The sequence below is a fragment of the Chelonia mydas genome, chromosome 14 (assembly GCF_015237465.2).
Source record: "Chelonia mydas isolate rCheMyd1 chromosome 14, rCheMyd1.pri.v2, whole genome shotgun sequence".
Classification (NCBI taxonomy): Eukaryota; Metazoa; Chordata; order Testudines; family Cheloniidae; genus Chelonia; species Chelonia mydas.
The window spans coordinates 10,187,898-10,200,552 of NC_051254.2; the positions used below are offsets into that span (position 1 = coordinate 10,187,898).

Here is a 12,655-nt window from a genome sequence, read left to right on the forward strand (position 1 = left end):
TTGCCATAGTTACAATAGACTGTGGCAGACCCTTGATCATCATGATTATGGCATATTTGCACTCAGAGAACTAAGGCTGCATCTTTCATGTTCAGTCTTAAGCACTTCTGTGAATGTGAATCGTTTGATGCAGCTTGGAATATGATAAGTAAAACAGCAGGGGAAAATGACAACTTCACAGCAGTTTGATTTCTTCAGTTAAAACCAAATTCCAAGCTTTATTCCAGTTAGAAATCGGATTTAAAAAATAAATAGGAACATTTCAACAGTCAATATAGAAGAGAGACTTTTAAACAGCTTTAAAAAGTATCCCAGGCTGCTGCTTTGACTCTTGAGCTATCAAAGGCGCAGTCTGGTTCCCATGAATGAAGAGCGCAGAACTGGCTGAGATTTGAACCCTCTCCCCGTTTTGGGTTGTTACGTTAAAAAAAACGTAGCAGTCTTGCCCTCACACTGGTTAGTACAACAATTTTTCATTCCATTGGCACCACCTCTGCCAGAGTACATAGTGTCTCCCATCTGGAGGCGGCCAAGTCCTCTCTGTTGATCCAAAATAGTTAAAAAAAAATTATTGGGGGGCGGGGCGGAGAATAGAAAGAGAGATCCTTGAAGCTTTTTCATGGATCCATGCATGAAAACAATTTTCAGGGAAGAACAATTAAATGAGAGCGGGGATGCACGCTTGCTTTCACGTGTTTGCATCTGACTTATTGCAAGGGTTAAGAGCAAGATAGTACGCTCAAGTGATTCCAGATGGGCCAATATTAATATCTTTCTTTTCCTGATGAATGAGAAGGTATGACCCAGTTAGGAAACTGCTAAAATTACAGGCGCCACAGAGGCTTTGACTGGTGCCCTACCACAGATTTTTTTATCCTTACCTCGGCAACTGTAATGCTGATGAGCCGCTCGAACCTGCTGAAGGAGACGTTCCAGGGCTTCGGTATGTCCCCAGTGCCTAGGTTCTCTGCCATCGCAGTCTTTCCAGTCTGTTGAACAAAAGAAATAAACAGATGGAAATGTAAAGGAGGAGAAGAGGGCTCTAAAATGTTTTCTTGCTCCTCATGTTTCCAGGATGTTGGGGGGGGGGATTTGCATATATGCACATGGGATGGAATGGCACTGCCTACACTATAAGCTTCCTCTCCCCCTGCAAAATAGATACTATAATAATAGCAATGTAGGGCAAGAGATTCAAAAGAAATCAGCTCCCAGCAGCTTCTGTTGTGACAATTACTGCCAGAAACATCTAGCTGAGGTACCTATATGCCCCCCACTGCCATAGCTGGTCAGAAAATGGGGTTTACCATAGCCTCTGAATGTCTCACAATCGTTAATATAATTATCCTTTATCCCATTTTACAGATAGGGTGCTGAGACACAGAGAGAGACTAAGTGACCTGCCCAAGGTCACATGGGAAATCTGTTGCAGAGCAGAGAATCGAACCCAGGTCTCCTGATGGTGCCCAAACCATTGGAACATCCTTGCTTGCTGGGCTCAGCACTTTTGAAAACCTGTTCCTGCTTTGCTAGCTAAAATCTCAGCCTTACTAAAACCTTCCATCACAAATTCTTTGTCATGGGCGTGAGAAAATCAACTGAGTTCATGAAATCCAGGTGAGCCATGATTTCAGATAATTTAAAATGTTATATTCACACTTCTTTTATTTACAAAAATAAAATGAAATAAAATAAAAAAAACCCACACACCCCGGTTTCACAAATAAAAGCGTGCCCTTGGCATGTCAGTGCATCAACAGATTCCTTCTTCTCTTCTCAGCGGGCACAGAAGACATGTGCCACCAGCTAACTGCTCACTTGCTGGACATACAGTACTAATTTAAGCTGAGAGTGACATATTCCTTCCTAGAGACTCAACATGCCAGAGACCTAAATGTGCTTTGGCCTTGACTTGCTACAATAACAAGCCCCACATACGGGTGGATGTAGTGGACAGTGGCTACTCCTATAGTCTGTGGGCTATTGCAACAGCTGTAGAGAAGTATCCTTTATGTCCGATATTCTGGTGGACGTCAAAAGCAATAACTTTTGTAGGTCAACACTGGGAGATCAATTCTTAGCTATATTCGGTATCCACTGAGTGCAGGTATGTGGGGAGACACATAGGAACCATTTGCTGCTCGCGGATCCTGGGGCCAGCTGGGGGCTGGTGTCATTTAGAACAGCTCAGCTTGGTTTGGCCTTCAGAGGGACATCTGCCAGCTGGGGATGGCCAGAGCAGAGCAGCATTCTGGCCATACCTCTTTTATTGCCGAAGTTTGCCTCGGGTTCATTGACTGGAGCTGGGGCGGGGGGTGAGGGAGAGGGGTTAGAAGCCAGCACTCAATGAGTCCCCCATGCCAGGAGAATCTCCAGCCAAGAAGATTAATTGACTTTGCAATCCCTCGGTGCCTTGGGGGTGGAGTGGGATTCAAGCTTGAACCCTGGATCTTTAATTCCCCTAACACACTGATTCTCAGTGACCAGTCCACAGGCCGGTGCCAGTCCCTGAGATCTCCCTGGCACAGACAGCAAGCTGGTCTCTGGGATCAGAAAGGTTGAGAAACTCTGCACTAGCATCTTTTTCTGGCGGTCATTATAGACCATTTTATAGAGTGTTAAAGAATCTAACTTTAGTTTGTAGCTTAGGGCCAAATTCTGCTCGGTTACACCAGCGTCATTCCAGGGGCACACTGCTCTTGCTGAGTACTTGCTTTGCTAGCTTTCAAACCCAGTGGTAAAGGCAGTCCCCTGGATAAAGACCTTCTCACTAGAATAAGTCCTGCTGACTGTAACTGGACCAATGAATAAATAGCATGGTGCTATTTAGCAAGCTCAAATTCTGACGTTAACGTTACCTCATAAAAAGAGTTGAAACTTTGGCTAACAGAGTCTCACTCAAGCTTGAGCGTGTGTCACTGAGGACACATAACAATGAAAATACACCATAATGGCCAGCTATACAACGGGATCTGGGCCTGCTTAATAGTACCGTGTTCCCCGAAGAAGAAAACGTATGCCAGTGGTCTTGTTGAAACACTGTTCTTTGACACACGGGGGCCGTGCGTAAATTTCCATATGTATCACGGGCAATGACTGGTCTCTTTCTACTGTTGCCATGCCTGCCTCTTCTAAAAATAACACTGCAGCCTGCCACGAGTGCCCCACCTGTAGCCGTGGCACCATTGTCATAGAAGGCATTGCCTGGGAGGAGGTAGGGGAAAGGTGGCTTTACTCCACCTGGATTCTCAGAAGCTGTGGGGACAAAGTGGCCTTAATTCTTACTTACCTGGGGCTGCCTATGGCTGCTCTGCAACTTTGTGTCCCTGCAGCACCGAGCTCTATGAGCACTTCCTTTCCCACCCGTGATCCTCCAGAGCAACAGAGCCCACAAGGAAGGCCACTGTTCATTTGCTTATATCAACCCTAGGCTGCTCCTAAACTGGGGACATTCTCTCCCAGGCCACTGAAGCACCATAATGCGGCCAGAATGGCATAGGCAGGCTGCAGGAAGGGCCACAGGGTTTTGGTTAGGGCTGGTCAAAAATTTTCCATCAAAACTGCTTTAGACAGAAAACTGGGTTTTTGACAAAAGGAAAAGTTTGCTGGAATGTGCCTGCTCTCCTTGAAAATGTTTGTTTGTTGGAATACCGAAAAAGCCAATCCCAAAAATTTTCACTTGAAAACCAATTTTTTGGGTGTGTGTGGGGGGAGGGGGGGAGTGTTTGTGGGGAGAAGTTTTCAGTTAAAAAAAAAAAAGCAGGTTCTTTTAGATGCAAAGTCTTAACTTTCTCCAGGAAAATAAACCCCATTTTCTGACCAGCTCTTGTTTGGGTTCATAGTGCCTGATTGAAAGCCCACTGAAGTCTGTGACAAGACTTCATTTGACTTCAATGGGCTTTGGATCAGGCCCTTCTTGCAGAGTATTTTTAAAAGGTTGAACAAGAATACAAAGAAAGAAGTACTGTCAGAAGGGTGGGACAATACAATATTCCCAGAATAATACCTCAGTCCAATACAGGGCTCCAGTGTAAAATGCCACTTGTTTTGTCAGGGGTTCCCTGCTCTGCAGGGTTATGCTGTTGACTGACACTGAGGGTTTGTCTGCACTTATTGGTGGACCCACTCTGCGGCGATCAATCCACCGGGGGTCAATTTGTTAGAGTAACTCTGGATTTATATTGGTGTAAGTGAGAGCAGAATTCGGTCCAGAATAAGCCAGTAGTACTGTAACAGCCTCATTTACCCAAATTCCACTTCCCACAACTCTCAGCTAGTTAGTGTCAGTCCAGCTCCCTTTATGTTCTCACATTACCATTCAAGTTTATTAACTGGTTACATTAGCCTAATAAAAGAAAGTGCGAATGCAATAAAATGAAAACCTTCACCACACTAATCAATACAAGGGAAGCTGTAATGTGCCTAGCCAATTCAGCAGTGAATACTAATCCAGGAAAAGTGACTAACAATAGGATGCCATTAGGATAAATTAAAAAATTGCAAAAGTAAAATTACGGTCCCAGTGGAGTTTCAGCAAACCCACCATGATTTTCAAAAAGAAGGCGGGTTTCAGTCATGTGGAACACTTTAACTACTACTTTACTACTACTGAGAACATGCATGCACATAAGTATCTCTACTTATATGAGCAGTCCATTGACTTCATTGAGAATTAACACCCCTCAAAGTCTTAAAGGATTGGACCCACAATGTTTGTTTCAGTGCAATGCACAGGGCAGAATTGTCTGCGCTATCAATGTTTTCCTGATGGTAGTTCAGATTCAGACTATGATCTTCTCTTTTCCTTACATTATAGAAAGTTCAATATAACAGAAGCCTATTAAAGGACATAAGGATCAAAATCCTAACCCTTGTGCATATATGTGTGCAGGATCAGGTCCTAAAGAGACAACCTGCTGACAAAGGACTGGAAAAAGTGTGGAAGTGGAAACAGTACAGGATAATTCTTTCCAGGTTTTTTTTGTTTGAAGTTATATTTTATTTATTTCATTCCTGGGTGACAATGGGTCAAATTCACTTTAAAAACAAAAAGACTCTAATAAAGTAGCTCTAATAAATCAATCATGGTGATCTTAACCTACTAGAAGGAGAAGCACAGGCAGGAGTGGTAGTCTGTGAAGGTCCCCATCCCTTCATGTTGGATGCTGAGACACGAGCATAATAACTTTGGCCCTGCAAATGCGTTAAAATGGAAACAAAATGTTATTAAACATTTCACTTAAAAATATTAACAGTAATACTTTGCACTTTGCTTCTTCAATGCCCCATACAAACATCAACTAATGAACCCCTTATCATAGCGACTTTTAAAATTACTTATAGCCAGTTCTACAACCCTAACTCATACCTAATAGGGCCACTGAACTCAATAATTGGTGCAGAGAAGTTAAATGACTTGCCCGGGGCTATACAGTGAGTCAGTGGCAAAGTGGTGAAATCAGAGAGATTAGTATGTACGTACTGCTCCCTCCAAAGGTCATAGAATCAGGGCCTATGAAAATATATAATGAAGTAATGATTACAGTTTTAGGGGTTTTTTGTTTGTTTGTTTGTCTCCCAGCAGTAGAGTAATCCCTATGACTGGGATCAATAGAAATCTGCTTTGTTTAAATACTAAAAAGTTTACCCAAAGCTTATCTAACTGTCCATCCTCTTTGGTCTAAAAAACTGGGCTGGAGTTGCTATGAGAACAGACGTTTTTGCTAGATTTACAGCACTTCCCATTCTAGTTAGGTTGGAAAAACTGCAGAAACAGCCTCCCTCTGTGGTATTTTGGTCCTTCTCCTCTGGTCCTGGAGGAACCCAGGAAGCACTGAGGCTGGCAAAGGTGAAACACAAACAAACTAAATGTTAAAACAACTTTTCTGAAGTTGAAAATAGGTTCTGGATCAGTTCAAACCAGAGGTACAAAGATGATTGATTCCTTACTAATCCAATCTGTTTTGACCATTGCTTGTCTACGTGGCACAAATCTGGACTATGGGGGTATGAACTGTACAGTGCTCTAACGTGTTGAGCTGTAACTGCTCCATGTAGACCCTGCTGGCACAAAACCGAAAGATACCCATGATGTACAGTAGAACCTCAGAATTACGAACACCAGAGTTACGAACTGACTGGTCAACCACACACCTCATTTGGAACCAGAAGTATGCAATCAGGCAGCAGTAGAGACAAAACAAACAAACAAAAAGCAAATAGAGTATTGTGTTAAACGTAAATAACTAAAAAAAAATAAAGGGAAAGCAGCATTTTTCTTCTGCATAGTAAAGTTTCAAAACTTTATTAAGTCAACGTTCAGTTTTAAACTTTTAAAAGAACAACCATAACGTTTTGTTCAAAGTTACAAACATTTCAGAGTTACAGACAACCTCCATTCCCGAGGTGTTCATAACTTTGAGGTTCTACTGTAGTCCCCTTTCAAACAGGATTACATGAATGTATACTAGACACCTTTTAGTTTACACTGGCAGAGTCAACCTGGAACAGTTAGAGCATGACTTGTTAGATTGCTCTACAATTCACTCCCCTGGAGTCCAGACTCTGGCGATGTGTAGACAAGCCCTAGGAATATAACTAAGGATGAGGTCCTTACATCCTTACTCACATTGGAGAGTGCCTTATTTCACAAGGAATCCCTAGGGGCCTGATTCTCATTTGCATGAAGTTGTCCGTATGCCGCTCTGGCAATGGTAACAGGCCTCAGTATAAATGAGAATCAGGCTCACTGACGTCAGTGGGACTACTGGTGCATCAGGGTGGCAGATTCTGGTCCTTAGAACCCAGTCCTGCGAATAGTGTTTAGTCCCACTAACACCACAGTAGTAAGTGCTACTTCCAGCACTATGTGTTGGCAGGATCAGGACCTTAACTCACTTGTAAGCTTATGGGCAGATTCACCAGCCACAGAAGGAAACTACAGGCTTCTTTGTTCTATCTCAGGTACTTACATGGTCAATTTACTGTAGTATCCGAGTGCCTTGCAAGCTTCTCACAACACCTCTGTGAGGTAGGGAAGTCCTAGTGGGGGCAGAGAGGGTAAGTGACTAGCCCAAGATCATGCAGGGAGTCTGTGGCAGTGCAGGGATCTGAAGCCAGGCCTCCCCACTCCTACATGAGTGCCCTAGTCACTGGGCCAGCCTTCCCCTGCAACTCACAGCCATTTCCTCAGGACTTGTTTTGTTTCCAAAATTCAAAACTAGAGCAAATAAACTCAAGCTACTGAATTATAAATGCCTCAGGCATTTCCAGCCTCACCCAACTGGGAGAGAGGACACACCCTTTGTGGCAGCCTCCTTTGCACCAGCTTCCTCTTTCCTTTTATAACTCTGCCTGGGTCAGCCATGCGATAGGCAGGAACCTGGTAACTCCCTACACGCTTGAGTGCCTTTACACCTCGTCACACCACCAGAGCTAGGATACTCAGAACTAGGGCTGGTGTTCACTCCTTACTTCATTCCACTGTAGCTAGGTAGTACAGCTGAGTACTTAAATAGCTCAGCTACAAAGCATCAGGTAAGGAAGGCAGGAGAAGGAATGTATAGCGATTGAGTGTGTGGCAGATTGCAATTTACTGCACTTTGACAGCTACAATCTCAGCTGGAACGGATCGTCTCTTGACTGAGACTGTGTAGTGCAAATAAGTGATACATTACACTTATGAGACACCTTTAAATTTAGGACATCAAGATGATTTCCAAGCACTTTTCAATCCTCAAAACACCCCATGAAGTAGCAGATGTTACGTCTGTTTCCCCCATGGTGAAACAGACGTTAAGGCCCATATCCACAAAATCAATGGAAGTTAGGAGCTTAAATTCCTTTGTGGATCCTGGGCCCAAGTCACATAAAAATTCAGTCACATAGCTGGGAACAGAACCAGCAATTGCTTGCCCAGACCTGTGTTCTAACCACTAGACAGTGTTCCCACACCCAGAGTCACCTTCCTCCAAACATACTACCCAAGGTGCTTTGACCAGAATATCATGAGAGATTGGAAGACATAGTTCAAAGATCTCCCCAAAATCCCAGTGCGGGTGGATCCCTGAGTTAATGGACCACAATGGGTCCAAAAGAGACATTACAAACTATCAGTTATCACATAGGGAGACCCTTGACATGAATGGACAGCTCCGCAGTCCTGCATCACAGCCTGCGCGCCAATGCAGACAGAAGCGTCTACACACCTAACACAGCTCCCATTGAGCTTTACCATTGATTTGAATGAGACTAGCGTTAGCCCAGTGAGGATTCCAGCTTTTCGAAAATCCTGCCCTTCATTTAAAGATACGGCATCCTTGGCAGAGAGTGTGAGTGTAGACAGCGTACCATCGGCTCTGCTGTTAACATGTGCCCCTGAAAGGGACTATGCAAGCTGAGGTGCTTTTATGTCTAGTAAAGGTACTTTGGATTGCTGAGAACACAGCCCAAATGCAGGAAATACATGGCCCGGCAGCTTGGAAAAGTTTCAAATCAAAGCTCTTCAGACTGAAAAAATGCCTGTTCTATTCTGGCTGGGAGGTTTTTATATTGTGCCCATCACTTTACTCTTTGCCTATCTACCCTACAATCGGACTTGTGACTGCTGCAGGGGTGGGCACCCCTGAGCTAGCTTTGACCTAGCTAGCATGAGGGGCTATAGCAGTGACGCTCCAGCAGCTAGCTGCCTAAGTAATGACCAGGGTGGGCTTGTGCAGCCTGGGTTGAAGCCTGTGGTGCTGCAGCCTCCCTGCTAGCTTAGAGTTACCTCGGGTTTGCCTACATGGGCTGCAATCATCCCTCCACCTGCAGTGTGGACATGCCTCCAGGCATACACATTTGAGAATTTTAACCCCAAGCAGACAGTCAGATCTCGAACACCTGTGCTTCAGGGTACTGGCGAGGGGTTTTGGGCATAAACTGGTTTTTCTCTCTGCTGTTATTTTGTCTTAAGGGCCTGATTCAATCCCGAGTGAAGACTCTCATTGACTTCAGTGTGTGCTGGATCAAGCCCCAAGTGAATGGTTCCAGCGCAAATATTTGTGTGAATTTTGAACAAGGTTTGTTCTCGGCAAGTATTTGCAAAACCAAAATTTGCTTGCACAAATGTTCACAAAAAGCCTGCAGAAAAGCGTTACAAACATATGGTTCAAGTTAGCCTGCTTAAAAATCCAAGTGAATATTCATGAGAGATTTTCTCCGTCATTGACCCAGTTCTTATCTGTATGAAAATACACATCTTCTGAAAAGACTGCAATCAGTGACTTTGTTCCTGAATGAGGTAGAGGAGATAGAATTGTTATTTTAACCATCAGACATGGAGTCAGGATTGGATCTCTCAGGAGCCTTTGATCTGCACTAAGATTATCCTGTGATCCAGAGAGCAGCGGCTTTCATTCCAATCTTTTCTGATCTCCCCATAACATGACAATTTACAAAACAGTTCCTGCTGTCTCTCTATTCCTTTGTGACTTTCAGATTATGGATACCAGACATATTATGCTTAATAACTGGCAGTTGTTGTCAGAGGAATGGCACTCTGCTGTTCTTGCCAAGAGGCCTGGACGCAAATGTCACAGCCCGTGTACCATTTGGGGAGTTTAAGATCTAAATTAATGAATTGGCATTTACCATTCTGAGGCCTGTGATGGTGCATCTCAAAGACTGAAGATTGTCCATGATTATTTCCCCAGCCAAAGGAGAAAAGTCTTCAGAACAGCTCCATTCCACTAGAAAATAAATAACAAGGAGGAAATGTAATCAGATTTCAGTGTCAGGTAAAGAAATTGAGGCAGTTTAGCAACTCGGAAATTAACTAGCCTTCTTTTTCTTCCCCCCGCCACCTCCCATTTCCCTATTAGCTCTCCCATGGGACTATAGCGAGACAAAATGATGATGTTTCACAACACTGTGAACAGCAATTGACTGTGGTTTGTGTGTCTCTCAATAACAAAAAATAGCTCAAAAGCTTTTCATAAAAGTACATTTAAAATGTTTTGGCATGCAAGTTATAGTCAGTTAGCATTTGCTCTCATTTAAGCAACTTCCTTTTAAAGAAAAAGCAGCAGCAGGAAAAACATCTTGTGTGGAGGACTTTGGTCTGCAAACACAATGAAGCAAGCCTATAAATCAAAATCAATAGAAAGCCCCTGATCTTGCAAATCGATTTGCGTGGGTGGACCCCTGTGCCTATGCAGAGCCCCAGGGAATCAGTGAAGTTTCACACGAGTGCCAAGTTCTGATCATAGATTCCGAAGCCAGAAGGGATCATTGTGATCATCTAGTCTGACCTCCTGTTTAGCACAGGCCACAGAACTTGCCCAAAATAATTCCTAGTGTAGATCTTTTAGAAAAAACACCCAATCTTGATTTTAAAAAAATGGGCAGTGATGGAGAATCCACCCTGATCCTTGGTAAATTGTTCCAATGGTCAATTACCCTCACTGTTAAAAATGTACATGTTATTTACAGTTTCAATTTTTCTAGCTTCAGTTTCCAACTAGCTGATTGTGTTATACCTTTGCCTGCTGGATTGAAGAGTCCATTATGAAATATTTGTTCCCCAGATAGGTATGTATAAACTGTGATCAGGTCATCCCTTAACAGTTTCTTTGGTAAGATAAACAGGTTGAGCTCCTTGAGTCTCTCTCAGTGGTTGTCAATCTTTTTTAATTTGTGGACCCCTAAAAAATTTCAAATGGACGTGCGGACCCCTTTGGAAATTTTGAATGGAGGTGCAGACCCCTTTGGAAATCTATTGTCTGTAAATATATGAATTCTGGCCAGTCAGTTTTCAGACTAAATCTTTTGCGGACCTCTTAGACATAGTCCATGGACCCGAGGGGTCAGCGGATCACCTCAGGTTGAAAACCACTGGTCTATCACAATAAACCACGTTTTCCAACCCTTCAATCATCCTTATGGCTCTTCTCTGGATCCTCTCCAATTTATCAACATCCTTCTTGAACTGCCAATCCCAGAAATGGATTGTATTCCAGCAGCAGTGAGACCGGTACCAAATACTCTACTCCCCTATTTATGCATCCAAGGATCACATTCTCCCTTTTGGCTATAGCATCCCACTGGGAGCTCATGTTCAGCTCCAAGTATTTTTCAGTCATTGCATCCCAGGATAGAGTAAATATGGCCTACATATTATAACACATCACGTAGCTATTACTGCAGGAGCCATTACCCCTTTTTTGGCCTAAAAGTTGGCCTGAGTGGCTAATAAAACTTTGGGTTCTTGCAGGTTGTTCCAGTTAGGAGGAGAAATGGGATGGGGCCAGATACCTCTGATGCAATCTTGTTTATTTACAAAGAATGTACAAAGTCCTGTTTCCTTGAACACAGGAGGAATCAAAGAGGAGATAGTTTCTTGGCGTATAGCCCCCAAACTCTTTTAGCCAGCACCACACTGTGCTTGTCTGTGCTGTGTGTGTAGCTTTCTTCTCTCTCTCTTCCACCAGCCCACCCAGAACAATATCCAGTGAAACCCTCTGTACATGTAGTACTCATTCCTGGGTCGACTCGCAAACATATTTGTTTTAGGAGTGGGCCTTTATAAAGGAGCATCAGCTATCTTAAATGATGGGTTGGAGTTGCAACCACCAGCTTCAATGATATTTTGCCCAACCCACAACAGAATTATCCTCTCTGGGCCTGATCCAAAGCTCACTGAAGTCAATAGGAGTCTTTCTATTGACTTCAGAGGACATAGGACCAGATCTCTGCTCCATATCAGATTGTGTTACCTAATCACAGAAGTCACACAGAACCATGAGGAATTACTAAGCAGTAGCCCACTATGAAAGTGAATCAAATGATGCTGTATTGACATATACTTTGCAATTGAAGGGGCTTATCCGGTGGGCTTAAGCAGATGCCGGGGTATCTTTACTCACTTAAGTCTTCCCATTAACTTATAAGAAGTACTCATGAGTGAAAGATTTACAGGATCAGTCCCACTGCCATCAATCTCCCCCCTCCATTCCTTGCAAAAATGAATGAGAACATAAAAATAATATAAAATAGAGCGATGCAGACAAGTTAAATCGTTTTTAAAATGAGCACAAGCAAGTGGGGAAGTGTGACTGCTGACAGGAAAATAGCCTCTCTTTTTTAAAAAAAATTATACTCTAGCAATGGCAGGTACCAGGGGTATAGTCAAAGGCCAGTTACTATTGAAGACTCACACATCTGGGATTTAATAGTTGTCCACTTCAAAAACGCATCAGACTCAAACTTGTGGACAAGCTGTCATCCTGGACATCTATTTCAACAAACCCCCACAATGTCATTAAAGGTTAAAGACCAGCTTCTTCTCTCAGGTATGCTGATGTAAATGTGGGAAAAACTCCATTAGTTTTTTGCATTTACACCAATGTAACCGAGAGAAGAAGTTGCTGCAAAGACTTTTGCATTTTAGACCCTCAAAATTCCCCAGAGAGGTTACTATTTTCAGAGGTTTAATTGTTATCAGCTTTAGTTTTTAAGATCAAGCACTAGATAAAAGTCTATTTAGAGCATATGATTCTCATACAGATCACTGGTAAAGCTGAGTCTGCCTTATTTGGAAAAAAAGAAAATAATATTTCACAATATTTTCTGCTTAGCAATTAATTTCCATATTTCTGCAGGGTTGCCAGAACAAGAG

The 12,655-nt window shown here is 43.1% G+C and overlaps 1 protein-coding gene across 4 annotated transcripts in view; it reads right to left on the bottom strand.

Moving 5' to 3' along the window:
- Window positions 1–12,655, bottom strand: part of ANKFN1 (ankyrin repeat and fibronectin type III domain containing 1) — a 149,637-nt gene that overhangs the window by 40,600 nt on the left and 96,382 nt on the right. For all 4 annotated transcript variants that reach the window (XM_043528502.1, XM_043528503.1, XM_037914628.2 and 1 more), the window contains 3 exons: window positions 9,631–9,728; window positions 5,103–5,193; window positions 882–989 (listed from right to left, as the gene is read on the bottom strand). In XM_043528502.1, the coding sequence (XP_043384437.1) occupies window positions 882–989; window positions 5,103–5,193; window positions 9,631–9,728 (297 nt within the window). The remainder of the gene's footprint in view (window positions 1–881; window positions 990–5,102; window positions 5,194–9,630; window positions 9,729–12,655) is intronic.